Source organism: Triticum dicoccoides, chromosome 1A, assembly GCF_002162155.2.
Source record: "Triticum dicoccoides isolate Atlit2015 ecotype Zavitan chromosome 1A, WEW_v2.0, whole genome shotgun sequence".
NCBI classification, from domain to species: Eukaryota; Viridiplantae; Streptophyta; class Magnoliopsida; order Poales; family Poaceae; genus Triticum; species Triticum dicoccoides.
In genome coordinates, this window is record NC_041380.1 from 544,492,620 (window position 1) to 544,518,828 (window position 26,209).

Here is a 26,209-nt window from a genome sequence, read left to right on the forward strand (position 1 = left end):
GGCGGCCGCCCCGGGCCCCCAACACAGCGGAAAAGCAGGCCGTCTAATCCAAAAGCCCTAATCTGATGTTCCGATCGCACGCCGCCACGCGAGGTTTCCAGACCCTGCATACTGAAGTTCGTCGATCCGCTGCAAACACAGGAGTACACGACCCCGTCTGGCTTCCCTCAATCTGGGTTCCACTGCTGTGATCCTGCCCACAATTAGCTTCTCCTCTCGTCTGCAGCCTGCACATGCTTCCGCCAAGGTTTGTTTACTAATTTTCATCCCTTCGAATGAATGGATACAAGATGACTAGCGTTCTAATGATTGAATTGTTATCTAGAACTCATGGCAAAGATTCCCCTCGCAAAATCGAAGTAATTAGGACGGTAGGAAGTCATCTTTACAAAGAATGAAGAGAACATCATTTTGCCGTGCTTTCATGGTTACAATAGTTGCATATTTAAGTCACCTAAAACCATTGAGAGAACTTAACTAGATCTGGTTATGATATTTATTTATGAATTTGCCTTTATACCTTCAACCTTGTCTATTTTTGGTTCTCGAGTAGACTATATAACAAGTATGTTAGCGCCAAATATATACTTTCTACTATAACATTTTTTATTGCAATTAGAGAACTTCTCAATGCATTAAGTTAGTCCTGCTGTGTTCCTAGCTTTGCTACTAAGTGTTATAGAATCACGGAGAGAAGCTATTTACAGAATTTTCAAGAGTAATATTGGTAACTCGGAAATAAGTTAATGCTTGAGATTGACATCAACCCCCCTCAAAATAGATTTGCATCGAGAATTAGAAGACATTTTGAAGGTAATTCATATAAGTTATCTGATATAAATATTGATTTTGAATGCATTTAAAAAATTTATTGGTAATAGTAACTATTGATGTTATATTAAAGGGCCCCGAATTTTAGTTTCGCCCCGGGCCCCGAAAATCTCAGGACCGGCCCTGGGCTAATGTGGTAAACAAACTGATGGTAACATCCACTAAGGAAAAAAAACCTGATACATTATGCAAGCCACGTGAAGCTCCCGTATCCCTAAAAAAACTACCGTTACTGGAACCAGTTACTGTAATTAAAATAACATTGCTCTCACGGAACTACCAGCTGTAAATTATCGCATGAGAAATGCCAGAACTTTAATCATACCCTTCACATTGGAAATTTAAGAACTGTTGCTGGTATATTATATTAGGTTTCTAAGTAATCGTAAGATTTATGGTTTATCAAGATTAATACTTGTTTGCCTTGTTAATGTGGCGGTGGTGCCACAAGTTGATGCAAACAAATAATATGTCCATCCATCCATCGGAATACAAATATTGCATGCTCCTAGTGTCGACACCCTCTAGTCAGGGTTGAAGATAGTGAGAGCACAAATATCTGCAGGATATATGCAAGTAGAAATCTTTAATTTATCTTGTCCATATAGCTAACATAGGCATGTTATAACTACATTCCAACTTAGGGCATGTACAATGGGGGCATATGCCCCCTGACAAAAAGTAGTTTGAGGTATTTATATTGATTTTTTCTTTTCAACGCAAGCTACTACTAGTAGGCCTCTTCAAAGAATAGAAAGTAGACTCTCACTACACATGAATCTCTACTCTCCACTTCAACTTTTTCAGTTCTATGCATCGGACCACACTTTTTTTCCCAAGCACCCGCCTCCTGACAAGAATCCCGGTACACCCTGATATCCGATCCTACATGGCCTGCCGGGCATCACCCTAGAGTTATGCATTGGTCATGCATGCCCTTAGTGATATGATTCGAAAATGATATGCTACTCATACGAATTAATTTATTTACCAATAGGGTTTTCCACCCTTACAGAAGACCCAAGGACAGATTTGTGTGTAGTCTGATGGAAACATGTACAATATGTCCTGATCACAAGCACAATGATTGCTGCAGCAGCTTCTTCCGATCAGTCAGAATGATCAACCAGCCCATTGAATGTGCTCATTTCCTCAGAAAGTTGAAGTGATCATTGCTCTTGCTGTCAATCATAACACTACAGGAAAACTGCAAGGTATAATACTATATACATGACTAACAAAATTGCAGTCTAATGTCCCCAAGGCCTCAAGCTTTTGTGAAGGCGAAATGGTTCATCATGAGATAAGAATCACCCCATTCCAAATTGATCGATCGTAGCATCTGCTTCGGTAGCGTCAAATGAACAAACATGTCACTCCATCGCCTCTGTGCTGAGCTGCAGCGTGGGCAGAAAAGCCATGGCCTCGCCGTCAATGGCCAGAGTCTCCTCATCGTCCGTGAAGCACTTGGTGGCGAACTTGACGTTGCCCAACAGATATTACCATTAGTTGTCAGCAAGAACAAGGCAAGAAAGAAGACAAGATGCAAATTGGTGCTAGTAGTACTACATGTGCCTTGCGTCGGCGGCCTTGATATGGAGCGCCTGCACCTGCGCGACCACCTCGTCTCCGACATACACCGGCGCCGCGAACTTGAACGACTGGCTCATGTACACGGCCCCAGGCTGCATCAACACGAAGAAGCACCGGTCAAATCAGGCGTGCTCCCATCGACCCGCCACGCAAAACACCTGTTCAACGGAATGCCAAAGACAGGGAGAGAGAGAGTGTACGAAGTTGGAGGCGGTGAGGGCGGGGAAGAGGGAGGCGACGAGCATGCCGTGCATCATGCGGCCGCACTGGAACCCACTCGCCCCGCGCACGAAGGCGTCATCCAGGATGAACGGGGTTGCGGTCACCGCTCACCCCCACGAGGCCGCCATGTCGTCCTCCCTGAACCGCCGCCGGCGCGAGCGCGACAATCGCCTGCCTGCCTTCAGAGCCGCATCTAAGTTGGTGGTGGCAGCCGTCGCCGCCGTGCGGACAAGAAGACCGCCTCCCACTCAGGCCCAGAATCTCACAGACAAAGCTCCAAAGGTAGTGGGCAGCACGGTAGGCGAAGAAGATGCAAGCCCCAAACTCCGGGACACCACAAAGTTGGCAAAGGTCATTGCGACGCCCATGCCGCTTGACCACCTCCGTCAACGGCCCTGCAACTAACCGAGAAAAGTAACATGTACAACTTTGGCGTAGTGTTATTGGAAGTTATAATGGGGCAACCGCCCATCCTGGAATCCTCAGAACCAACCAATAGTATCCAATGGGTCGGTGACATCTTTCATGGGGCAACCAATAGTATACAAGGTGACTATGTCATCAATAGTGTCTGCAAGGCCATTGATGTCATGCTGCAATGCACCGCGCAAGCTCTAACTCAGCCCGCAACCAATAGTATACAAGGTGACTATGTCATCAATAGTGTATGCAAGGCCGCTGATGTCACGCTGAAATGCACTGCGCAAGCTCTAACTCAGCCCGCAACCAATAGTATACAAGGTGACTATGTCATCAATAGTGTCTGCAAAGCCGTTGATGTCACGCTGAAATGCACCGCGCAAGCTCTAACTCAGCCCACGGTGATCGAGGTGGTAGCACAACTACATGTTTGTCTAGAGCTAGAGGAACAACATCTCATTTAAGGTGGAGCGCGGTGTTGCGGAGGTGATGTCGCATGAGGAGGACTTTGTTGTTCAATTGATGACAATGGAGGGTAGGCTCAAAACATCAAGTTCCTAAGCCTAATTAGCAAATGCATTGCAATTTTTGCATGTAAAGCACCTCAATATAATTGTTAAGTGGTATTTTTACCTGAAATAGGATTTTTGGAGGGTAGGCTTAAGCCTATTGAAGCCCTCCTAGTAGTAGAATCGACATTGGATCTATGTATATGGAGTACTCTCTATTCAAGATCTTAAATGATCTTGCTTGACGCTGTATGGAAATATAAGAGCGCTTAGATCATTAAAGTAGTGATCTAAATGCTCTTATATTTGTTTACAAAGGGAGTACAATTTTGTTGTTATTTCTAAAGAAGACTTTCAACCTTTTTTCCAATAACATGAATGATTTTCTGCGCTCAAAGCAATCAGTGGTTAAAATTGTGGCTCTCATTCACTAACTGTGCCATACTTGCTAGAATACTTAGTTCATGGGTCAGTTGAACATGTTTGAGCACTTTGGACTAAGTTTTAGCTAATGATAACAACATGAAATAAAACATGTTCGACAGAGAGGTGGCAAAATGAAATAGAAAATCTTTTAGTGTCAACAAAGAACAAGTATGGGATTAATATTAAAAAAAACTAGTGAATAATACATGAAATGTTTGTGATGCGCCAAGAGTGCGGGACTGATGATCATGTTGGGCCATCCCAACAAATAATGTGACCATGTCAATGCGATGATGACCTTACATCATCGGTAAATCACGGACGCCACAGCTATCTTTCATCGTGTAGAAGGTAGTGTTAGCATTATGTCTAGTTTGGTTTTCACCCTCTAACTCAAGGCAATATTGCAGTTGGGAAGCCACATTAGTCATTGTGGGCCGTTGCACGGGGTCATGCTCGGTGCACTTGAGTGCAAGATCCACGACCTTCCACATGTTGTTCACATTGTAGTTCACCTTGCATGCGGGCATCAACCACTTCCTCAATGTTGCCTCTCGAAAGGTGTTGACGTGCCCATTGGACGATATGGATGACCTCTGTAGATTGAAGGATGGTGGGTTGACCTGTAATTACCTCCAGTAGCACGACCCCAAAGCTATATACATCACTTTTTTCTTTCAATTGTAGGGCCCTTGCATACCTGCGTATGTACATAAAATATGTATGAGATGCATTTGCATTACAGTTGATCTGAGTACGTCACATGAGGATATACTAAGCAAAATAATCGCCAAGCAGGCAACCAAAAGATTGTAATTAGTTAGGTATCAGTTTTTACTCAGGGGCGAGGTAGCCTCGTGTTCCAATCACCCGGGCCGTGGATATATGTGTATCGTCATCATGATTGAAAGCCTTCATCAAGCCAAAGTCGGCAACTTTGGCCTCAAGATTTTTATTTAGTAGGATGTTTGATGTCTTGACGTCACGATGCACGAAGGGCGGGCTGCACGACTTGTGCAAATACTCAAGCCCTACATGCACATCATATTTGACAGTGACGATATATCAGTCACACATCAACATATGTAAAGATTTAGCAAAGCATAAAGATCAACAATAACAAAGGGCACACCATATTCCAGATTAGAGGAAGTATACAATATTCTATATCGGAATGAGTATACCTTGTGCGGATTGTAGTGCAATGTAAAGCCTCTGTCTCCAGGTTAAGGGTACATCATTGCAATCTCTCCCTGCATAAGTTTGTCTGGCATTAGTACTATGGAACTTGAGACATAGAGTCGATATGCTCTTCTTACATACGGACTAGCACACCTCTGAGTTTCTTTTCTAGATTTCCTTCAGACATATGCTCGTAGACAAGAGCCAAATACACCCCATCCTTGCAATAACCAACTAATGATACAAGATTCTTGTGATGAATCTTTGTTAATGTCTGAGCCTGACCAAGAATAGGAAGAAAAGTGTCATAGTTTCCAAAATTGGCTGATTAAATTTACTTAACTAATATGTCTAGTTGATAGTACTTTACCTCTGTCAAAAACTCTCTTACATCTTGACTGGAGGATTGAGACCGCAACTTCACTGCCACTTGAGTACCATCCTGCAAGAAGCCATCATAAACAGTTCCAAACCCTCCTTGGCCGAGTACTATCTTGAAGTTGTCTGTTATGGTCTGTAGCTCCTTGTACGTGAATCGGTGGTTGTCCAGGTGTTGATGGTCTTGTCCTTTGCTCCTCCTTGTTGCTCCTTTGAAATTCAAGAAGTGAACCACTATTACTCACTATTGCTTGCACTGATGCAGTAGTGCAGAACTATCGATGTAGTGTTATTGACGTGTGTCACCTTTCTTTTTCCTCACTATGAGAATCAGAAGTACTACAAGTGCTCCAATCACAGCAACTGCAACTATCGGAACAACAATATAGACGGCATGCTTATAATTCTTTTTGGTTTTGGTATGCTGGCAAGAGCTGTTTCTGTTGCAAAGGTTTGGGTTTTTGTTGTATCTATCAAGAAGAAGAGACCATTAGCAATTTTGACCAGGCAAATGTCAACGCAACTATTGGAGAACTAAATGGCAGTGGAGATATATGTACGATATGATGGATTAACCTTAGAGTTAGGGTGCCATCTTGACTTCTCTTTAGAAGCCTAGAGGGGATGGATCCATTAAGTTGGTTACCTGTCAAATCTCTGGATGGACCAAATAGTGTTTGCATGAAACATTGGCACCAAAATAGATATTAGTTAAAAGAAAACATATAATTTAATGTTGCTTACAAGAACACGAGAGATGGTAGTTGTGAAAGAACATTAGGAATTGATCCTCTCAATTTGTTGTATGACAAATCCCTGAAAAAAGGTGGCAAAACATACAAATATGTGAACTTCTTTACGAAAATTCATTGTGAAAATGGGTTAAAATCTCCTACTTACAAGGACTGGATATCTTTGAGATCGCCGAAATAAGATGATATATCACCGCTCAAACCATTAGATGACATATTTCTGTAGTTAAGAACACAATGGTTCAGATGATGCAGAGTCATTCCTGATTTCTTGTGAGTGGCCACGAATTAAATTCAAACTTACATTCTTGTGATTCTTGGACGCCCAGAGATAGCATAGCTGCAGGACAACCCATCCCATTTAAAAGTCTTTGGAGCGCAGGGATCACCCATCCAATTCCTCTTCACCCTATACTTAGTCTTGATGCCATGAATAGCAGAAACTTTTTTACCCAAGGTAACAAACAAGACAAAATGTAGAAGTCAGAGATCACACAAGCATGTCTATCTGTATCGAGGAAAGCCTAGTGAGCAATCGGCATCTATCTCATGTATAAAACTAATGGCTATGTGCATCACTCCATGCAGAGGCCAATGATTTTCCCCTCGTTTTGAACAAAAAAAAAATGTATGCAACTAGTTGAGGCACAGTAGATATTTACCGTCCTGAATGTCTGTGCCAACGTTGGCTGTAGAGATGACGGAGAAATACTCGAAGGCGTTGATGATCGGTGGCAGTGTCGAGTTGGCCGTGGCAGTCACGGTGAAGTTGTACCGGCTTAAGCACTTGTGAGGTTCGATGTTCGCAAAACCGTGGGTGACAAGGTACTCAGGCGTGTGCGGGAGATCAGTCGGCCCGTCGTCGACGATGATGTTGAACTGGCGCACGTCGTTGCCGGCTAGGATCTGCAGCTCGGCCGTATACAGGATGGCAATGCATCTACAACGGGTATTATATGCTCTCATTAGCTTACTGTATAACTGTTGTATGAGAAGTATATTTTTCGAACCGGGCTTTTCCCCTTTCCATTACTTTCATAACGGAAATACAATGTCTCAGGAACTGAAACCAGCAAGGCTAGAGAGAAAGAGGAAAAGCGAGTATGAGAAGTATATACTGGAATAGTTCGTTAGTCTCCAAGTTCAAAGGATGCGTGGTGTACCCGGGCGTTGGGTGGACGTGGTCCAGCTCCGTCTCCCACGACACCTCGACGGTCTTGGACTTGGAGCCGTTGAGCGCCGTGACAGCGGTCTGCATCACGGTGGACTGCACATGGAGGCGGAGGTTGCCGACACTCTCTTGGACCTTCTCCTTTGTTGAGATGTCCAACCACAAATTCGGGTTGCTCCGCGGCATCCAGGCCCGGTCGTATGGATCGTCCGGGTACCTGATCGACCACAGCACACATTAAGACCAAAAGAAACAATCAGTCGTTGCTCGACTGGCCCGATCAACAAATTAGCACTGTTCCATCTAGTGTTGCGTCACCTGATTGGGTAGCTACCCGCGCCGCCCATATTGCGTCTGTCGACGAGGCCAAGCCCCTGCGTCGCGTTCACCTGCTGATACATTGTGTTCTCCAAGGGCCTCAGGGACAGCGAGGAGATAAACGGCGTCCCTGAGCCCATGTTCACCAGGCAAACCTGCACCGACTCGTCCGGGATCACGGCCATGACCTCGGCCAGCACCGTCCACTCGGCCCGGGTGATGTTCACCGTTCGCCACAAGTTGACGCCGAGGTAGAGATCAAAGATGGGGAGCTTGTTGAGCCCATCGTAGTTGCTGTACCTGAAGAAGGCCCGGATCAGGTACTTGGACGTTGGACCCCGGCACGAGGGACGGTAGGGTGTAGCAGCCGCGAGCCGTGTCCGGGAAGCCGCGCACGGTGTGGTAGGTCTTGGCCAGCTGGGGCTGTGGCTTCATGTACTCGGCCGAGATGTTGTAGTTGTAGCCGGCGTCTGTGAAGCCGGCGTCCGACGTGACAGGTATCTTGGTGATGGGGTCCGTGTAGCTGCCCTGCTCCTGGCCGCAGTCTATGGTGATGAAACCTGTGTTGCTCAACGCGAGCACGAATGTCAACTTGACAAAAAACAACCAACACACAATACGTACGTACTACTCTACTCTGCATCATATTTCTACCAGAAACAAATTATGTAAGTATCCATGATGTTAACAATTATAAAGCTCACCTTCGAGACTAGGCGCTCGCTGGCCGTGAACTCGAAGCACCCCGACGGCGGCAGCGGTGAGGCTGAGCAGGAGTGTCTGCGACCATCGGGCGGCCATTGATCGCTGGCTCATTCTACTACGCGCGCACATGCTGGACAAGATGTCTCGTGGGCTTACAGAAGTACTCCGTATTTGTAGCTAGCCTTAACGTAGGTTCACACACTTGCCAGTAGTATAGTAGAGACATCACACAGGCCACAGAGCCTGCACCCTGCAGAAGGAGTATCTTTTAGTTGGGCGCGACAACCAAGAGTGCAGTTGACTTGACTGAGAGTTAGTTTGTCAACTATCTCGCTGGTTGCAAAGCTACCAATAGTGCGGACTTGGTCGTTTGTGCACGTATATTCTAGAAAAAAAGGAGTAAATGGCGCAGTAGATATTTGATAAACAGCGTGTAGTTCAGGCATGCGATGTATTCCCTCGATTCCTAAATATAAGTCTTTTTAGAGAACTACATATGAAGTGAAATGAGTGAATCTACACTCGAAAATATGTTTATATACATATGTATGTAGTTCGTATTGAAATCTCTAAAAGGACTTATATTTAGGAACGGAGGGAGTAGTTTACACACACATGCAGCTGAGACGGCGCAAATGAGAAACACATGCAATTTGCAATTGAGACGATGGCTAGCTAAGGGCTTCCCCAACAGCTATACGATGTGGTTGAGACATGCGATGAAGTTGAGAAAGACATGCTGCTGAGTGCTGAGACGATGCCCAAGAGGCGCAAGCAGGCGAGATATCCGTTTACTCATTCACTTAGGAGGTAAGTGTTTTCTTTGGAGTCGCACCCATGTCAATTGTCTGGGCGGTTGCATGCTACATGTAATTTGCTCTTTGCTGGTTTTTGCAAGGTGGTATGCTTATGTTTGGTGTCGAGAGTTGAGTTTGTTCCTAAAAATTAGATGGTGAAGATATATAAATTTGGATTGTCCGTGGACAAGAAGAAGAAGCGCTGGCGAAGAACAAGAAAAAGAAGAATTGTCGTAATTCACCATATAGAGCTAGCTCTTATCCAGTGGTTGTCAAAGTAAGAAAGAAGATAGGAGGGATAAAGTTAATAGTTTATATGTACAAGAGAAAAACAGCAATACACGGTCTGTAGCAATATCAAGGTCACACTTAGTATGTAATTAGGTTTAGCAATTCAGTTTGCAAATAGCCAAACATCAAAAAATGGGAAATACAATGAATTACTCAAACAATATCACTTAACACAGAGATCCCCACAAGGAATCATTGGCCATAGAGATTCCTCACAAAAAGTCCGACGCAAATTACCTGTTGCAATTGGCACAAGACCAACAATTCTAGCTTATCGAGCAGCAGGACCATTGTCCATTGTTGGCACCCTCCCAAAACTATGCTCCATCTCAAATCCGGTGCTGCTCTGACTCACATTTGTGGACTGGTTAGTAGGGTAAGCATCATATCTCAAGTTATGGTCATTGCTATAAATGCCAGTGTAGAAGCTGGTGTTGGCTTCGCGACCGCCGTGGTCCTCCTCTAGTTTGAGGCACTCCTGTAGCTGTAACACAACATCAATCATGTTGGGACGCCGTGATGAAGCCTGTGCAGTGCACTTGAGCGCAATGTCAGCGGCTTTCCACATACTATTGACGTCGTGGTCTCCGTGCATGCGCACATCTACCACGCCTTCGATGTTGCCCTTTGCTAGCCGTTGTTGCACCCACTCGATGATGCTGATGCCCTGCGGATTGTGCAGGGTTGGTGGCTTCCCCGTGACAAGCACCAGCAGCACGACGCCGAAGCTGTACACATCACTCTTCGTCGTTGGTCGTCCTGTTGTCTGGTACCTTCGCAAATGTTTCAGTTCCACCAAATACTCAGACCATGGTATATTATAGGAAGATTTTGGAGAAGGGAAGAAGGAATTAACATACTCTGGATCCATGTATCCTCGTGTACCGACAATAACATTTGTGGATATCTGGGTTTCATTGTCGTGGTTGAAAGCCTTGGACAATCCGAAATCAGCAATCTTGGCCTCGAACCTTGTGTTCAATAGGATGTTTGTGCCCTTCACATCCCTATGAATCAAGGGTGGGTTGCACCCCTTGTGCAGGTATTCCAACCCTGCATACACACAACTCAAGATTACGAAAACAAACATTTAGGCCTCTTTTGGTTCATAGGATAGGATTATCATAGGAATAGAAATTTTGGAGGAAATGAGATGACATGTATCTCAAATCCTATGAGTAGGAATAGGAAACGAGATGTCATTTGATTGACACCAAAGGAATTTTTGCATTGAGTCTAGGCTCACTTTTATTTCCCTATAAAATGTGAAGGATAGGAATCAATCCTATATAGGAATAGGAATCCATTCCTATGAACCAAAGAGCTCTAAAGGAAAAAAATCCTATAAGAATCCTATCCTCTAGAATTCCTATGAATTCTTCAAACCAAAGGAGGCCTTAGGATAAGTGGTTGCCAACTATGCATTTGAGCGCTTACCTTGTGCAGATTCAACTGCAATTTTGAGTCTTTGTCTCCAGCTTAAACAAATTGTGTTGTGGTCTCCTCCTGTATACAAATCGTCATTGTGGATTTAATACTAAAACGTCGTTTGAGCGATTCAATACATGAATAGCAGTTAAATTATATTAGTTCAAAGTGCTCAAGTTATGTAGGTCACAACAGTTTATTTAGATGAATATCAATTACATTATATCAACACGAAGTGCTCATATTATGACCCACCAATCACCTTATAGTGTGCTCTTGTAGAGTTAAAAAAACATGCGTACCTACAATGTGCTCTTGCAAAGTTCCCCTCGACATGAACTCGTAGACAAGTGCCATGTGCTCACCATCCTTGCAGAAACCAATCAAGGAGACAAGATTCTTGTGATGAATCCGTGTTAAAATCTGAACCTAAACAACCAATTATCGGTGATCAGGACATTACTTCACAAATATCATTTCACCGTACGAATTTATATTGATAGCCTTATTTAAATCAAAAATTTAGAGGAAATTATTGTAAGCCTACCTTGAAATTCTACATGTACATCGGGAGTTTGGATTAAAAGGGACTTCGAAATAAAATTGATTAGAAGGACAAGAAGAAATGCGAGTGCATTTATATAAATTGTACCTCAGCTAGGAATTCCTTGTCACCTTGATTGGAAGACTGAGATCGTATCTTTACAGCCACTTGAGTGCCATCCTCCAAGAAGCCGTCATAGACATAACCGAACCCCCCTTTGCCCAATACATGCCGAAGGTTGTTCGTTATCCTCTCAATCTCTATGTATGTTAATGACGAGTCTCAAGTCCAAGTGAAGTGTCCCCATCATTTGTTGTTTCATTTTGTGGTTTAACGGAGTTTTTCATTGATCCTTTTGGTACAAGACGAGTATAATTAGTTTAATTAGTACTGTCTGATGTGGAAACATACTGGATAATTGATGTTCTCATGCTAAAGCCTCACCTCGTTTTTTTCGTCTCAGCAAGGAAAAGAGTGTTAGCGCCACTACTACTATCACCATGGTGACAGCTATAGGGACAACAAACTTGATGGCTCGCTTGCTCTTTATCTTAGCAGGCTGACATGAATTATTGTTGGTGCAAAGGTTCAAGTTGTTGCCATATCTGCCAAAAAGATTAACAAACTGTAATCAAATTTATCAAAGCATCATGGAAGATGGAATCGAGAGAATTTATGGGTAAACTAACGACCTCAGATTTAGGGAGCCATCTTGAATTCTTTTGAGAAATCCAGAGGGAATTGATCCACTGAGTTGATTGCCCGACAAATCTCTGAAGAAGAAAAATACTATTTGCATGAGTCAGAGCTATTTAAGGAAAAATCACAATTGGATAGTAGGTGCAGCCTTACAAAAATTTCAGCAAGGGTAACTGCGAAAGGGCATCTGGAATTGTGCCAGTCAAGTTGTTGTTTGACAGATCCCTACAAAGTGCAAAATATGGACTAGTTTTATTGTTGTTTATGCACCATATTTTGTGTCTTTAAACTACCAAATAAAGACCAAAACAGATCCAGAACTTTGAACATACAAGTATTGGAGAGCCTTGAGATTCGCGAAAGAAGACGATATATCACCACTCAGACCACTGAAAGACAGGTTTCTACACAGAGCAAATACATATTGGATCAGCTTAACTGGATGTAATCTTATGTATATGATAATTCCTGCTTTTTTCATACAAACATAGGTGATAAGTCGCTATAATTTATAGATTTGAAAAACTCACACGCTTATGATCCTTGGTGTTTGTGCAATTGTATAACTGCACATCAACCTTTCCCATGCTATAGTCTTGGGAATGCATGGGTCACCCATCCAGTTCTTCTGCACATGATACTTGTCCTTGATCGCCATGCTGGCCGACACTGAAGTAATTAATCAAGTAAATTCAAGTTTTTACCCTTACTTTGGTATTCGTGACACTAATTACCACATTTCATAGTTTTTCATCCATATTACCCATTTAGTGAAAGTTTCTCCAGCGGTTCTTTTGCCAAAAAAGCGTCCTCGAGCTATGTCTAGTACTCCCTCCGTCCCATACTAGTTGCCGCTGAAATGGATGTATCTAGATGTATTTTAGTGTTAGATACATCCGTTTGAGCGATAACTAATATGGTACGAAAGGAGTATGATGCAATACCTGGAAACAAATCTGATAAAGGATAATGAGGTGGAATCAATGATCACGTAGTTGTGTGACGTGAAGGAGGCGCCTATGTACGCCTCGCGATCATCAAAACAAAACCGTGTCCGGCTAAGCCAATGAATAGCACTAGAAGGAAAAATTGCGACGTGGCATACCACGTGTACCTCACGACAGAGACCTGCATGATAGATCGCTAAATGGGGTAAATACTGACAAGACCTTTTGCTAAATGGGGGTAAAACCCGGCAAACGTCTTGCTAAATGAGGTAATCCAGACAAAAAACTGTTAAATGGAGTAACCTGTGTCAGAAATGTAAAACGGGTAAAAATTGGAACTAATCGCACCCATTTTTTTCAGTAGCGCGCATGATGTGCATAATTAGTGGCTTAAAGATCAGCTAAGCTCGTGTACATGTGTCAATGTGGTTCCATAATCTATGTATATATGTACGTACCGTCCTGGGAGTCCGTGCCGAGGATGGAGGTGGGCATGACGGAGAACAACTCGATGGCGTTGACGATCGGTGGCAGCGTCGAGTTAGTGGTGGCGTGCAAAGAGATATTGAATTTGTCGTATCGGTAGGGCTTTACATTGGAGATGACACCGGTGCCGTGGTAGTACAGCTTAGCAGCGGTCATGTTCAACTCCATGCCGTTGATGCGGACGTAGAACTGGCGCACGGCGCTGCTGGGGAGGATCTGCAGCTCCGAGAAGTGCATGACGATGAAGTACCCCGGCGATGGGTTGCGAGGCTGAGGCACGGGGTCCCAGGAGATATCGAGGTTCTTCTTGGAGGCGTTCAGCGGAGTGACTGCAGTCTGCATCACCGCCGACGGCACCTCGTAGTCGTCGTCGTCGCTCTGCACCTGCCTCGTCGTTGATATCTCTGTCCACTCCTTCGGGTCGGCCCAAGGGATCCATACTCGGTCGTATGGGTCTACGGGGTACCTGCTGATCCATCGCGTTTGTGACTGTCCAGTACTACAATCCAATTGGTGTACTTTGGAGTGGTAAACTGGGAAAAGAGATAGACAACTCGAGATATTTTGCAGTTTTGCTCACCTGATGATGTTGGTCTCGTCCGCCGGGCCAAGGTTCATCCTGTGTTCTACGAGGAGACCCTGCGTCAAGTTCGCCTGCGGGTAGAACTTCATCTTCAGCGGCCTCAGCTCCAGCGCGGAGACGAACGGCGTGCCGGCGCCGGTGTTCACAAGGCAGACCTGCACGAAGTCGTCCGGCACAACAACGATTGCCTCCGCCGTCACCTCGGAGCCTGGCGTCGAGACGTTGACGGTCTGCCAGTAGTTGACGCCGAGATGGAGGTTGAAGATAGGCGGCCTGCCGAGGCCGTCGTAGTCGCCATACAAGAATGCCGCGCGGACGAGGTACTTGCAACCGGGCACCAAGGGCCGGAGGGTGTAGCAGTTGCGTGCTCCGTCGGGGAAGCTGCGCACATTGTGGTAGCGCCGCGAGAGCTGCGGCCGGATGTACTTGGCCGAGATGTTGTGGTTGGCGCCGGCGGCGTCATCGGTGAAGCCGGCGTCCGAGACATATGACAGCTTTGTTCCCGCGTCCACGTAGCTCGCGGTGCCCGGCAGCCCGCAGTCTATGCTTATGAATCCTGCAGTGTCGCAAGGTACGTACGTAAGTACATGAAGCCGTTAATGGCGCGCCTGCGGCCATTGTAGTGCCGAGATTAAGGGGGCGCGATCTTCCCTGAGATTTTGAGCATACCTTTGCTCTCAAGCTGCGCGCGAGCTTGGGGTACGCCGCCGGTGGCAACGGCGGCGAGGCACAGGAGCAGCAGCCATGGACTTGCTGCCGTTGGTTGCTCCATATCACGTGCAAGAGCAGTTCGTAGTGGAGCGTAACATGCATTTGACTTTACGCGTTCAATGTCAGTGTATATATTCCCAGGCTTAAACTATATCTGGGATTCTAGATTGAGGGGTAGCAAAGCCAACTCTGAGCGAGCTTAATGATGAGCTGATCACGTCAACACCACCATGATTATCCGCGTCAGCTGCACATCTCTATGTCCAGCGCACAACCTGCACGATTCCGTACGTCTGGGTTCTGGCGAAGCAAGAGGAAGTTTACACGGTGGGTCGCCGACGGGTGGGTCCTGCTCTAACCTTGGCTGGAAATCTCCTGTCACCTATTGGGATCCACAAACGAAATGCTAGAAGTACAGATTTCTTACGGACTAGTGGATTTTTCTTATTGAGACTGGCATGTGGGCCTCGCATGTCATAATGCTCAACTTAACAGTCAATCTAACAGAGTTGGCTACTGTGCCACGTCGGGCCAGTCCTGTCATAATCGTGACTAAATTTGGCTGAACCAGTAAATAGTGGAAACTGATGGTATTTTGCAACATACTACCCTCAGGGCATCTCCAATAGTTTGTATGTTAGCTTGTGGTAAAATATGCTATGTCATCAACCAACACCTTAATATACAACAACTCCAATGGGTTGTATCTAGTTTGCCCAATAGAATATAAGATAATAAAGGCCTGACCGGAGCTTGTGCAAAGGGTGTTGGTTCATGTACATACAATCTTCCTCTCCTTTCTTATTTATTATATGCCACATCATCAAAAAAATTATGTGGCAAAGTTTACCAACAACTATCTTACAACCATTGAAGATGCCCTCAGTGGTAGTAGGCATCAATCAAACATAACATAATGTGATAGTTTTTTGAAACCCTAATCCGAATTGTGGTGGTTTTTGTACTCCAGTTTCTTTCTAATCATTGCCACGCCCTATTGTAGGGATCACGTGGGCTGAGAGTTGACTTGCATTCCGACTGGTCAATGTGGACTGGATCGTCGGTGCTTGCTGAAGCAGCTCCTTCCGATCACAAGCACAATGATTGCTGAAGCAGCTCCTTGCGATCACAGTCGAAATGATCACCCAACCCATTCAAGGTGGGCATATCTTAGAAAATTGAAGTGATCATTGCTCATGCTGTCAATCATAACATAACATGAAGACTGCAAGGCAGTAGTACTATATATTACCAACTAGTATAAATCGCAAACCCATGTCCCCAAGGCCTGAAGCTTATATGAAGGCTAAATAGTTCATCATGAGATAAGAATCACCCCATTCCAAATTGATTGGTGTAGCATCTGCTTCGGTAGCGTCTAATGAACAAACATGTCACTCCATCGCCTCTGTGCTGAGCTGCAGTGTGGGCAGAAAAGCCATGGCCTGGCCGTCAATGGCGAGAGTCTCTTCATCGGCCATGAAGCACTTGGTGGCGAACTTGACGCTGCCCAACAGATATATTACTATCAGTTTCCAGCAAACACAAGGCTAGAAAGAAGATGCAAAATGGTGCCAGGTAGTAGTAAGTAGTACATGTGCCTTGCGCCGGCGGCCTTGATATGGAGCGCCTGCACCTGCGCGACCACCTCGTCTCCGACGTACACCGGCGCCGCGAACTTGAGGGACTGGCTCGCGTACACGGCCCCAGGCTGCATCGCAACGCGAAGAAGCACCCGTCAGAGCAGGGTGGGATCCCGTCGACCAGGCGCCATGCCCACCACCTGTTCGGCGGAATGCCAAAGAGAGGGAGGGAGGGAGGAAGCATACGAAGTGGGATGCGATGAGGGCGGGGAAGAGGGAGGCGACGAGCATGCCGTGCACCACGCGGCCGCGCTGGAACCCGCCCGTCCCGCGGGCGAAGGCGTCGTCCAGGTGGACGGGGTTGCGGTCGCCGCTCACCGCCGCGTACGCCGCCACGTCGTCCTCCGTGAACCGCCGCGGACGCGCGCGCAGCGCGTCGCCCGCCTTCAGCGCCGCCGCTGGGTCGGCGGTGGCCGCCGTCGCCGCCGTGCGGACGAGCAGAGGGGCCGCGCGGGCGAGGCGCATCCCGGCAGCTTCCTTCTTCTTTTCGGAGGGTTTTTTTCCCTTCTTCTTTCCGGAGGTGAAGGGCACGAGCTGCACAAACGGGCTTAGTAGTCCCTCCGCGAGAGTGCGTGCATCGCCGCCTGCTTATCGCGGCCCGGCCTACCCATCCGCTGCCGTGCGACCCGGCCCAAGAAATCGAAATGACACCAGTTAAAAAAAATGAGGGCTGAGAACTGGAGTGATACTTGGCACGATCAGAGTACAGAAGGCAAAGGAAATTGCATTCAGACTTTGCAGTGTTCGTGTACGTATGACAGTATAGCAAACCTTTTGTCTTACTTTGAGAACCAACAGTATAGCAAATTTTGCTTGCTTCAGACACTGATGCGAAACTGACATCCAAGGTATATCAGGTAGTGGAGTACAGATGTGATGTTCATCGAAAAAGAAATGCAAGGGCTGCCTCAATCTCCTCCTCAGGCGCCAATGGAGCGAAGCAGGTGGAGACAACTAATCCCGGCTAGCAAGATTACGAAAAAAGCTAGTTTCAAAAGAAAAAACATTCCTGTCTCAACGTGCGCTGCTGCAATTTGATTATACCGTTCACATATATAGTAAGATGCAGATACGACATCACGGTACATTACCCCTTTATGAGGCAAGATGGGCAAGGCCGTCCAGAAATTAAACTAGACAAACATGTTCGCGATGTTCAAACACAATCACAGAGAGTGCTCATGTCGCTAGTCCAGACAGGCCTCGAGACTTTGGTAACGCACAGCATCTGGACACAAGTTGCTCTGGAGGTAGCACTATAGCACCAGCTCCTCAGTCTTCGTCTCTTTCAGGAGGGAGGCCACAGGGAAGCAGCATTTTCTGCAAGACCAGAAACAAAAGGTTTTAATAATTTATAGTAAAATACATTGTTGATACAACAGCTTGTAAATAAGTGGACAAACATGCAAATGGAGAAACTGTGGTATGCTACGTACGGCGGGCGACTACCTCATATACTTGTAAATACATTAAGAACTTCAAACTTGCTAAAGCAGATGGCAATAGAATGAACTTGTGATGAAACACATGAACAGATCAACAGTGCCACGACCATAGCATAGGTGTTCAAATAGAAAAACTGGGTACGACAGGTTGAACTTTTTCTTTAGTTTGAGTAGAAAGATTGATTTAAACATTTTGCCACAAGCCTGCAGGACGATAAATATAGCGGCATTTTTCTCCATCCATGTGCATGTTTGCGCCCTGAGAAATTTTACTTGCAATTTTTATCAGAGAGCAAAGACTCCATTATAGATAGACACTGTGGCACTGGGGTACTAGAGTACTAGTAGAATGATTAATACCACAGTAAAATGGGAAAGATAAATCCTGGCATTAGATAACTAGCTTGGCTCTCAGCAATTCATATAGGGGGGCTATGCAGCAATTCAACCACTGTTACTGTACTAGATATCTCAGGCTTATCCTAAAGAAATTATGGCTTCGCTTCTCTTCTTCCTGGTGATGGATATAGTCTCGATGGCTTTGCCCAAGTATGGCATAGAAGTCAAATAGGATATCCTTCAAAAGAGAATTTCATGTGTGAGCACCTTGCCTCTTTTACGGCAGAATGTACACATGGTTTTAAACTGAAGACTATTTAACAGTAGATCGTAAAATGTGTGTTTAAAAAAATGCAGCCAGCTAGACTTGAATTAATGTCTGCATAAGTTTGAAAGCAGGAAACAAACAATTTAAGCTGCAGACCAGTCTGTTTTGCTTTCGCCATTTTAATAAAAAGGACATACCATCCAACATTTAAATTTGGACCATTTAGTTAATATATGAAACCTCTTCAAGCTACATTTTTCCCCCTTTGATGAGAAATATGTCAATAATTCTGTGTGTATTAGGATCAAACTTATAATTTTAGACTCTCAGCATTCTGAAACGACACTTATTTATAGACATGAAGTGTCTCTCATATCACTTGAAGAAGTTATGGAACCTGTGTTCACGCAAGGGGGTGTATCTCACATCTATTTATTAACATGAAGTACCTCAAACTGTCACACATCGCTAAAATATTGTTTGGCAGCATGGAATCAAAATAACTTCAAGCTAGATTCTGACCGCTATGTATTGTGGCTCAATAGACAAACACTGCCCAGCTACAATTTGCGGCAACGAGATGGTATTTAATGAGCTTGCAATGTGATACACTATAACAGCGTTTACAAGGTACATGGTCATGATAAAAGAAGAAGGCCAATTATGATGCAAAGAGAAGCTCCATAAAAAACAGTGAAACTGCTTAAGTGCCCAAAGCAAGACTAGCATCCCACCAGTGAAAGCTTAATGCAATCAAGTAACATAATTCACTCCTGATACTAATTTTAATTTACATCAACGGTTATACAACCGTTCAGTCCTACACGATTTGCAGCTAAAACTCACTACACGAGTTAAGAAACATCTCTTTCACACATACCTGCATAAATTCGTAACGCTCCCTTCCAATAGATTCATTCTCAGCAATGGAAAAATATGCCAACATCGGGTAGTGTCCAATGTAAGATGCATAGCTGTCTCTTTGGATATTTACAGCCCATTCACTGCAATACAAAGACATGTTAATGGTTAATATCCTACCAGACCATGGCAATCAAGAACAATTCTTACCATTTAGCTAGCTAATGCAACATTTGTAATACAAAAGATGAGATACTTACAATCTGGTCAGGTCAGCATGCCCTGTTCCGACATATTTGGCTTGGAGATGCTCGAGTTGAGAATTGATGTTGAACCTGTCGCTAGCCTTCAAAATGGTGGTTTGCATTAGAACTTACAAGCGATGCAGTTAAAATGTAAAAGTATGTTACTAAAACCGTAAAACAACAGCATATTAGAAGACTATGGCATAGTTGAAGACTTTAAGCTGAAGCAAGCTAAAGGAAGACAAGTGACCACTCGGTGATCTGGTGATATTAAACAGAGTTACTCAAAATAAGAAAATTGAAAAAATGAACATCATGATTCATGAGATTGCAATTCAAAACATACAACAACATGTGAGCTCTAAGACTGGCACCGTGACTACTCGAAGCTAACCATTCACACAGCACGAAAAGGTAAATGTATCAGCAAGTGCTTTGGATATTAAGAGCATATAGCACAGGTTTTAAGTTTATCAATCATTTCAGTCAGCCGACAAGAATAAATCGACCCAAAAAATGTTCGGAGGGAATTAATTAAGCAACACCGTTGAATATTTTGGAGAGAATAAGCAACACAGAGAGATTGATCAGGGACTGCTGACCTGCATGGTGGCCGACGAGTATGGCCCTGGCCCTGGATGGGAGAGCCGGGGACCCCGGAATCAGATCTGCGGGCGGCGCGAGTAGAGATCGACGGCGGTGGTACTCGAGGAGGAGGGGGCGGGGAGGCGGCGGGGGTCTGGGAGGGTCGCTGGGGCGCAAGACGAAAAGGGCGAGGGATGGCGCCGGCGGGTGCTCGCGGAGACGAGGTGGCGGTCGTTTCCGGCGACGGAAATCTCGAAACCCTAGCTGGGCTCTGCTCGTCTGGTCGGGGCGCACTGGAGAAGTGGAGAAGGAGAAGGGAGCTGGTCTGCTGGTGGGACCGGTCATAGAGACGGCACAGTAATTTTTTTTTGTAGACAATAGAGACCGACACAGTAGGAATCGCCTACGGGACACGGGAGAAGCCTAGCGGGCCAGCCCATTTATCTGTTGTCGTTACCTGCACACCCTCGTCCTCGTTCGCTATGGGTTCCGTCTGGTTTTTTTCTCTTCTTTTATTTATGCTTCGGTACTCTTTTCTTTTCAAAGTTTTTTTTAGTTTTTTTCTAAATGTATCTTCGCTCCCCTTTTTGTTTCCTTTGTCGGCTTTCATTGGATTTGTTTATATCTGTTTAACATTTTCCAAATATGTGTTTACCACTTTTTACAAAAACATGTTTTAAACAAAAAAAATCAAAAACGTGTTGAAACATATCTCTAATGATAAAAAGGCATTTCTTTTTAACTATGCAAAAATTCTGTACATTGTAGAAACATTCTTGGAAAATGTCACGAACACATTTTTGAAACGGTGAAGATATTTTATGTTAATGTAACATATATTTTTTTGAATGTACGATATTTTTTATTGAATTGCACTAACATTTTTTTAAACATTTGTATAAACCTTTTTAAAGTGTCGTGTACAATTTTGTATGCAAATGTGCGACATTTTATAATTGTGCCGGTATGCAGGCCTCACCTCCGCAGACGAGCATGACACACGGCATGTCATGTATCAGGCATGGCCTTTAGTCGTGTGTCGGGTCGGGCCCATTGCACGTCGGACACGCATGCTCATGGGCTGGCCCGCAAGAAATGGCTCGTTTGACCAACTGTAGTTGTACATAGGAGTGATTCTAGTAGAGTCGCCCTATCAAACCGATCATCATAATAACCATTGGTATATTGATTTAAAAAGTTGGTATAGCAGAATCATAATCCCATGCTCCACTATCATATGAACATGATTGACATCAATGGCTATACAAGCATGAGCATTCTAAGCATCAATTATTCATCTTCATGTTCCTAGAATTGCTAAGCACAACTGCAAGAAGACCAGTTGTCCCTTGCTAACTTGCTATGGTAGGTCGGCAGTGTCGGTCTGACGTCACGGAGGAGGCAGCAATGGTGTATACTACAGACACCTTGCAGATTGGAGGCAAGCCAGCGAGGGAAGGGGATTTGGCTACAACTGTGTGCCCGTGTGGCGACATGTTCGGATACGAGATCAATGGCAGCATTAGGTCTACCGTCCGCCTTTGTCTTGATAGGAGAAGAAGTGATGAGAGCGTGGCTGCTGCCTTGCTAGGCTCAGCTCAATGAGCTGCTGTTTTGGACCTCAAAATATAGAAAAAAATGACATGATAAAAAAGCTTAGAATTATGGGTGTGCCACGGCCCTCCCGTCCTCTCACATGTCAAAAACATAACATAAACACGCATTGAAGTTGATGTATATATCAAAATACAACTGTTACGGTGATTGGCGATTTTAGGAACCGTCCATCCACTATGATCTGACGGTAATAAAGTAAGAGTTACAAGCACTAGTGGAAAAAAGGCCTTTGGTCGCGGTTCGCAACTGCCATTAGTCGCGGTTGCGCAACCGCGACCAAATAAGCGCGACTAAAGCCCCCCACCTTTAGTCGCGGCTCCTTAAGAACCGCGACTAAAGGCCCGTCCACGTGGGCGCCAGGCGGCCGTCGGGGCGGAGGACCTTTAGTCGCGGTTCTTCTGGCCAACCGCGACTAAAGGCCGCCACAGGTTTAGGGTTTTAGCCCCCCCCCCCCTAAACCTGTTTTCTGTTTAATTTGTATTGTTTTATTTCTTTTGTGCTTTATTTTAATTTTGAAGGAGTTTCATATATTCTACGGTACTACATACATGCATATGAATGTACAATTTCAAATAAATTTGAAATTAGAACCAAAAAGAATTCAAGAGGAATATACAATATGTATTCAATATCATCGGATGACCATATACAATTTTGAACAAGTTTCCATACATGATTTAATGCATATAAAGTTCTACGTCCTCGTAATAGTGTTCTCCTTTAGGATGGAGGACTTCCCTGCTGAACCATCCAGCTAGTTTCTCTTGAAGTGGTCGGAAGCGAGCTTCTGGACTAAGCATCCACCGGAGGTTATTCCTCTGAGCATTGGTATCACTCGGAACCCGCTCAGAGGTGTATCTCCGGATCATCTCACAGACATAGTATCCACATAGATTGGTCTCCGGTGGCTGAATATCCCCAGCATTCTTAGCCTTTAACATTTTGAATTCTAGCTCTTTTTTGAATTCACCGACCTTTGTATCTACGAACCGTCTCCAAACCCTACGAGGCAAAGAAAATTAAATGAACAAGAGAGTTATTAATTAGTTACTTGAGATTAGGAAATGAACGAAATAGGCCGATCGATATAGAGCGCAAATGAATGAAAATAATTACTTCTGCAGCATTCTTCTCATGCCGCCCCAAAGCTTTGGATCCATATTCACAGAGTCGTGGACGAGACATTCTGAGGTGTTAACTTTAATTACTAGCAGAATCCAGTGGAACCTGCGGACACGATACATGCACAGTACGTCATGCATAACTCATCGATTAGCCGGCCACATACCATGCATGGAGTAAACAAAAGAGAATGTGCTCAAGACAGAAACACTCACTCAAAATGGTAAGGAAATAGAATATCACTTTTGAGTTACTGCTTTGTAAGAAAGTGCCACAGGTCTGCCTCCACGTCGGCGGGGTGACGCTCCAACACATGTCCATTAACGATGTGTGGGTCAATGAACCCAACATCATGGATGTTCCTTACTCTGCATTCCTTAATCTTCATTCTGCATGTATAATAGCGGACACAACAATATAGTTAGGACATATATATAGTGCAGGCAATATGAACGAGATGGGGTAGAAATTAATAAATCACTTACAGAACGTAGCAACTGATGATAGATTTATCGAGCTCACGCAGATTGAAAAGCTGGAACAATTCACTCAGTTCAATTTGTACATAGTAATGTTTGAAGTGATGCTCATGTCTAACTTCCGCATAAATATATTCTTTGGCGTTTTTATTTTTTATGTAACCCTTGTACCATTTCAGCAGACCTTTCATTTGTGGAGGTAGATCCTTTTCCTGCGCAGGCTCGACGAGAGGCCCATTCTTGACATATGTAATTACTACCTCCTTCACTGGCGCCTCATCAAGGCCTAACAGTTCACGAAGAGTAATACCTAAGTTGGCCGCTTGTTCTCTGGCACTCGTTACAGTCAATCCCTGTGCTGCCGCAGCTTGTATGATCTCGGGGGCATCCGGACAGAAGGCTTCCACTATAAGCGGGGCAATCGATTGTTTACTTTGTTCCCCAAGCTGGGCAACTTGTTTCCCGCTTTTTTTACTTTCGGCCTTCTCCCGCTCTTTGTTCTCCTTGAACATGAGTGCCTGCCTGCGAAGTTCACGTGCATAGTCGTTAGGCAGATTCTTCGCGGCTTGGGACGGTGTGCTCAAAAATGACTTAGCCCACTTCTTTTGCTCATCAGAAAATACTGGCTTGGGCTTGGGCTCTCTTTTCTTCTTGCAGTCCGCCTTCCATTTCTCCAAATCAGCAGCCGCGGCCGCGTCGACTTCCTCGGCACTACGTTCCCAAGGCCTTGTGGGGAGAGGCTTCAGTGATGGCTCCGGTACCTTTGTGGTCTTAGGTACATAAGGGTCCGGGTTAATAATCCAGGACTGCTTCTGCTTCTTTGCCGGAGGTGGATTGGGGGGCGGCGTCTGATCACCCGCCGGACGAGGACTGGAGGGCGGCGGCTGATCACCCGCCGGACGTTGTGGACTGGGGGGCGGCGTCGGCTGACGTGACGGAGGTGTAGGTGAACCGCCAACACCACCACCACCACCACCACCGCCACCGCCACCACCACCACCGTAGGGGGGTAGACTTGTTGTCCTTGGCGCCTCGCCTGGTAACTTGATGAACTTCTTTTGCCATAGAATGAAATGGCGCTTGACATCTCCAAGTCTTTTCTCCCCTTCAGGTGTAGCAATGTCAATCTCCAGGTCCTCAAACCCTTGGACTATGTCCTCCACCGTGACACGAGCATAGCCATCTTGAATGGGGTTGTTGTGGTGGAGTGCTCCAGGTAAACATGGTAAAGCACTGCCGATGGCTACCTTCATGGACATGTTCCCGATAGGATAATACAGATGACATTCTTTCATCTCCTTTATATCGTCCACGGGGTAGCGAGGAGGCTCCGGTGAAGTAATTTCGACCACCAGAGGCTCCGGTGCAGTAATTTCGACCACCAGAGGCTCCGGTGCAGTAATTTCGATCGTCGGTGCATCTGCACCAGCCGGTGGGGCCTCCGTGGAAGCCACGCTGCTTCTCCGCTGCTGGCTTCCAAGATCCGCTAGATGATCTTCATGCTGCACCCGAGCTGCATCTCTTTCGGCTACTAGTACACTCATGGTTTTCTTCATCACATCCATTTCCGATGCCAACCGCGCCACAACATCTGCTTCCCGATCCATCTTTCTCTTACGGCTTCTGTAACCGTACGGGTCATCGTTCTGGGGGAACCCTATTTTCCACGGAATGTGCCCCATGCCTCGTACACGTCCTCCGTGTTCAGGATTCCCGAGGGCTTTTGTCAGCGCGTCGTTCTCTCTGTTGAACTTGATCTTCCCCTGTTGAGCATCCCTCATTGCGTTAATAAGGGCTTGGGTGGGTTTAATTAATTTGCCCCGGTAAACACACTCCCCTGTCTCCGGGTTCAGCGTTCCCCCATGCCTGTACCACCAGCTTTTGGCCCTTGGGTCCCATCCCTCCGTACCTGGACGGATTCCTCGCGCCCTCAGCTCGTTCTCCATCTTCTCCAACCTAGGCACCCAAATGCGATACCCTCCTGGCCCCATAACATGATTGTACTCCTTCTTAGCCGCATTTTCCTTATTTTTTTCGATATTTGAATGAACTGCTCCGATTTCTTTTGCTTCACAAATTCTGGCCAATCATGTTTCAGTTTCTCATATTGTCCTTTGAAATCCGGAGTCTTGTTCTGCTTGACAAAGTCATGGGCTAGATTTTGCTTGAATTTCCGGAATGCGTCGGCCATCTTATGAAGAGCGAACTGTTTGACTAGCCTCCTCCTCTCCTTGTTTTCCTCAATCTTGTTACCCTCCTCATCGAATTTGTTGTATTCCGGAGGTAGAACGAAATGTTCCATAAGCTTCTTGAAGCAATCTTTTTTTGTTCTCTTATCGAGAAAACTGAAACCATCAATTCGTGCCTTCTTTGGCTCATTCCACTCCTGGACGGTGATCGAGACGTTGTCTCTAACAATGGCTCCGCATTGGCTGACAAACTTGGTGGCGTTCTTGCGGGGCTCCAGCGGCCTGCCGGTTGCACTGTCGACAACCTCGATGGTGCATGTTTCTCCTTGTTTCATCGTCTTGGTTGCGCCACGCTTTGACGACGTACTCGATTGTTTCGACGATCCGGCCGAGGGCTAAAATAAGAAAGAGTCGCGCGCGTTA

The 26,209-nt window shown here is 45.4% G+C and overlaps 2 protein-coding genes and 3 pseudogenes across 3 annotated transcripts; all 5 read right to left on the reverse strand.

Annotated features, from left to right (window-relative positions):
• Positions 1-2,204: 2,204 nt before the first annotated feature.
• LOC119354903 lies at positions 2,205-3,014 on the reverse strand (annotated as a pseudogene).
• A 1,286-nt stretch (positions 3,015-4,300) lies between these two features.
• Positions 4,301-8,603, reverse strand: LOC119354912 (annotated as a pseudogene).
• Positions 8,604-9,674: 1,071 nt separating this feature from the next.
• Positions 9,675-15,072, reverse strand: LOC119323502 (annotated as a pseudogene).
• Positions 15,073-16,134: 1,062 nt separating this feature from the next.
• On the reverse strand, positions 16,135-17,132 carry LOC119323575 ((R)-specific enoyl-CoA hydratase-like). The gene is made up of 3 exons (XM_037597303.1): positions 16,823-17,132; positions 16,589-16,704; positions 16,135-16,499 (listed from the first exon to the last, which is right to left on the reverse strand). Exons 1-3 carry the CDS (start codon positions 17,099-17,101, stop codon positions 16,388-16,390), a joined length of 507 nt encoding a protein of 168 aa, XP_037453200.1. The 5' UTR covers positions 17,102-17,132; the 3' UTR covers positions 16,135-16,387.
• A 477-nt stretch (positions 17,133-17,609) lies between these two features.
• On the reverse strand, positions 17,610-20,717 carry LOC119287647 (uncharacterized protein At4g14342). 2 transcript variants are annotated; one of them, XM_037567236.1, is made up of 4 exons: positions 20,397-20,703; positions 19,810-19,895; positions 19,569-19,692; positions 17,610-17,956 (listed from the first exon to the last, which is right to left on the reverse strand). In XM_037567236.1, the coding sequence occupies exons 1-4, from the start codon at positions 20,400-20,402 to the stop codon at positions 17,909-17,911; spliced, it is 264 nt and encodes an 87-aa protein (XP_037423133.1). In that variant the 5' UTR covers positions 20,403-20,703; the 3' UTR covers positions 17,610-17,908. The 2 variants fall into 2 exon arrangements, with proteins under 2 accessions (XP_037423133.1, XP_037423125.1); XM_037567228.1 differs by lacking the exon at positions 17,610-17,956 and adding an exon at positions 18,009-18,658 and having other exon boundaries at positions 20,397-20,717.
• Between the last annotated feature and the right edge of the window lie 5,492 nt (positions 20,718-26,209).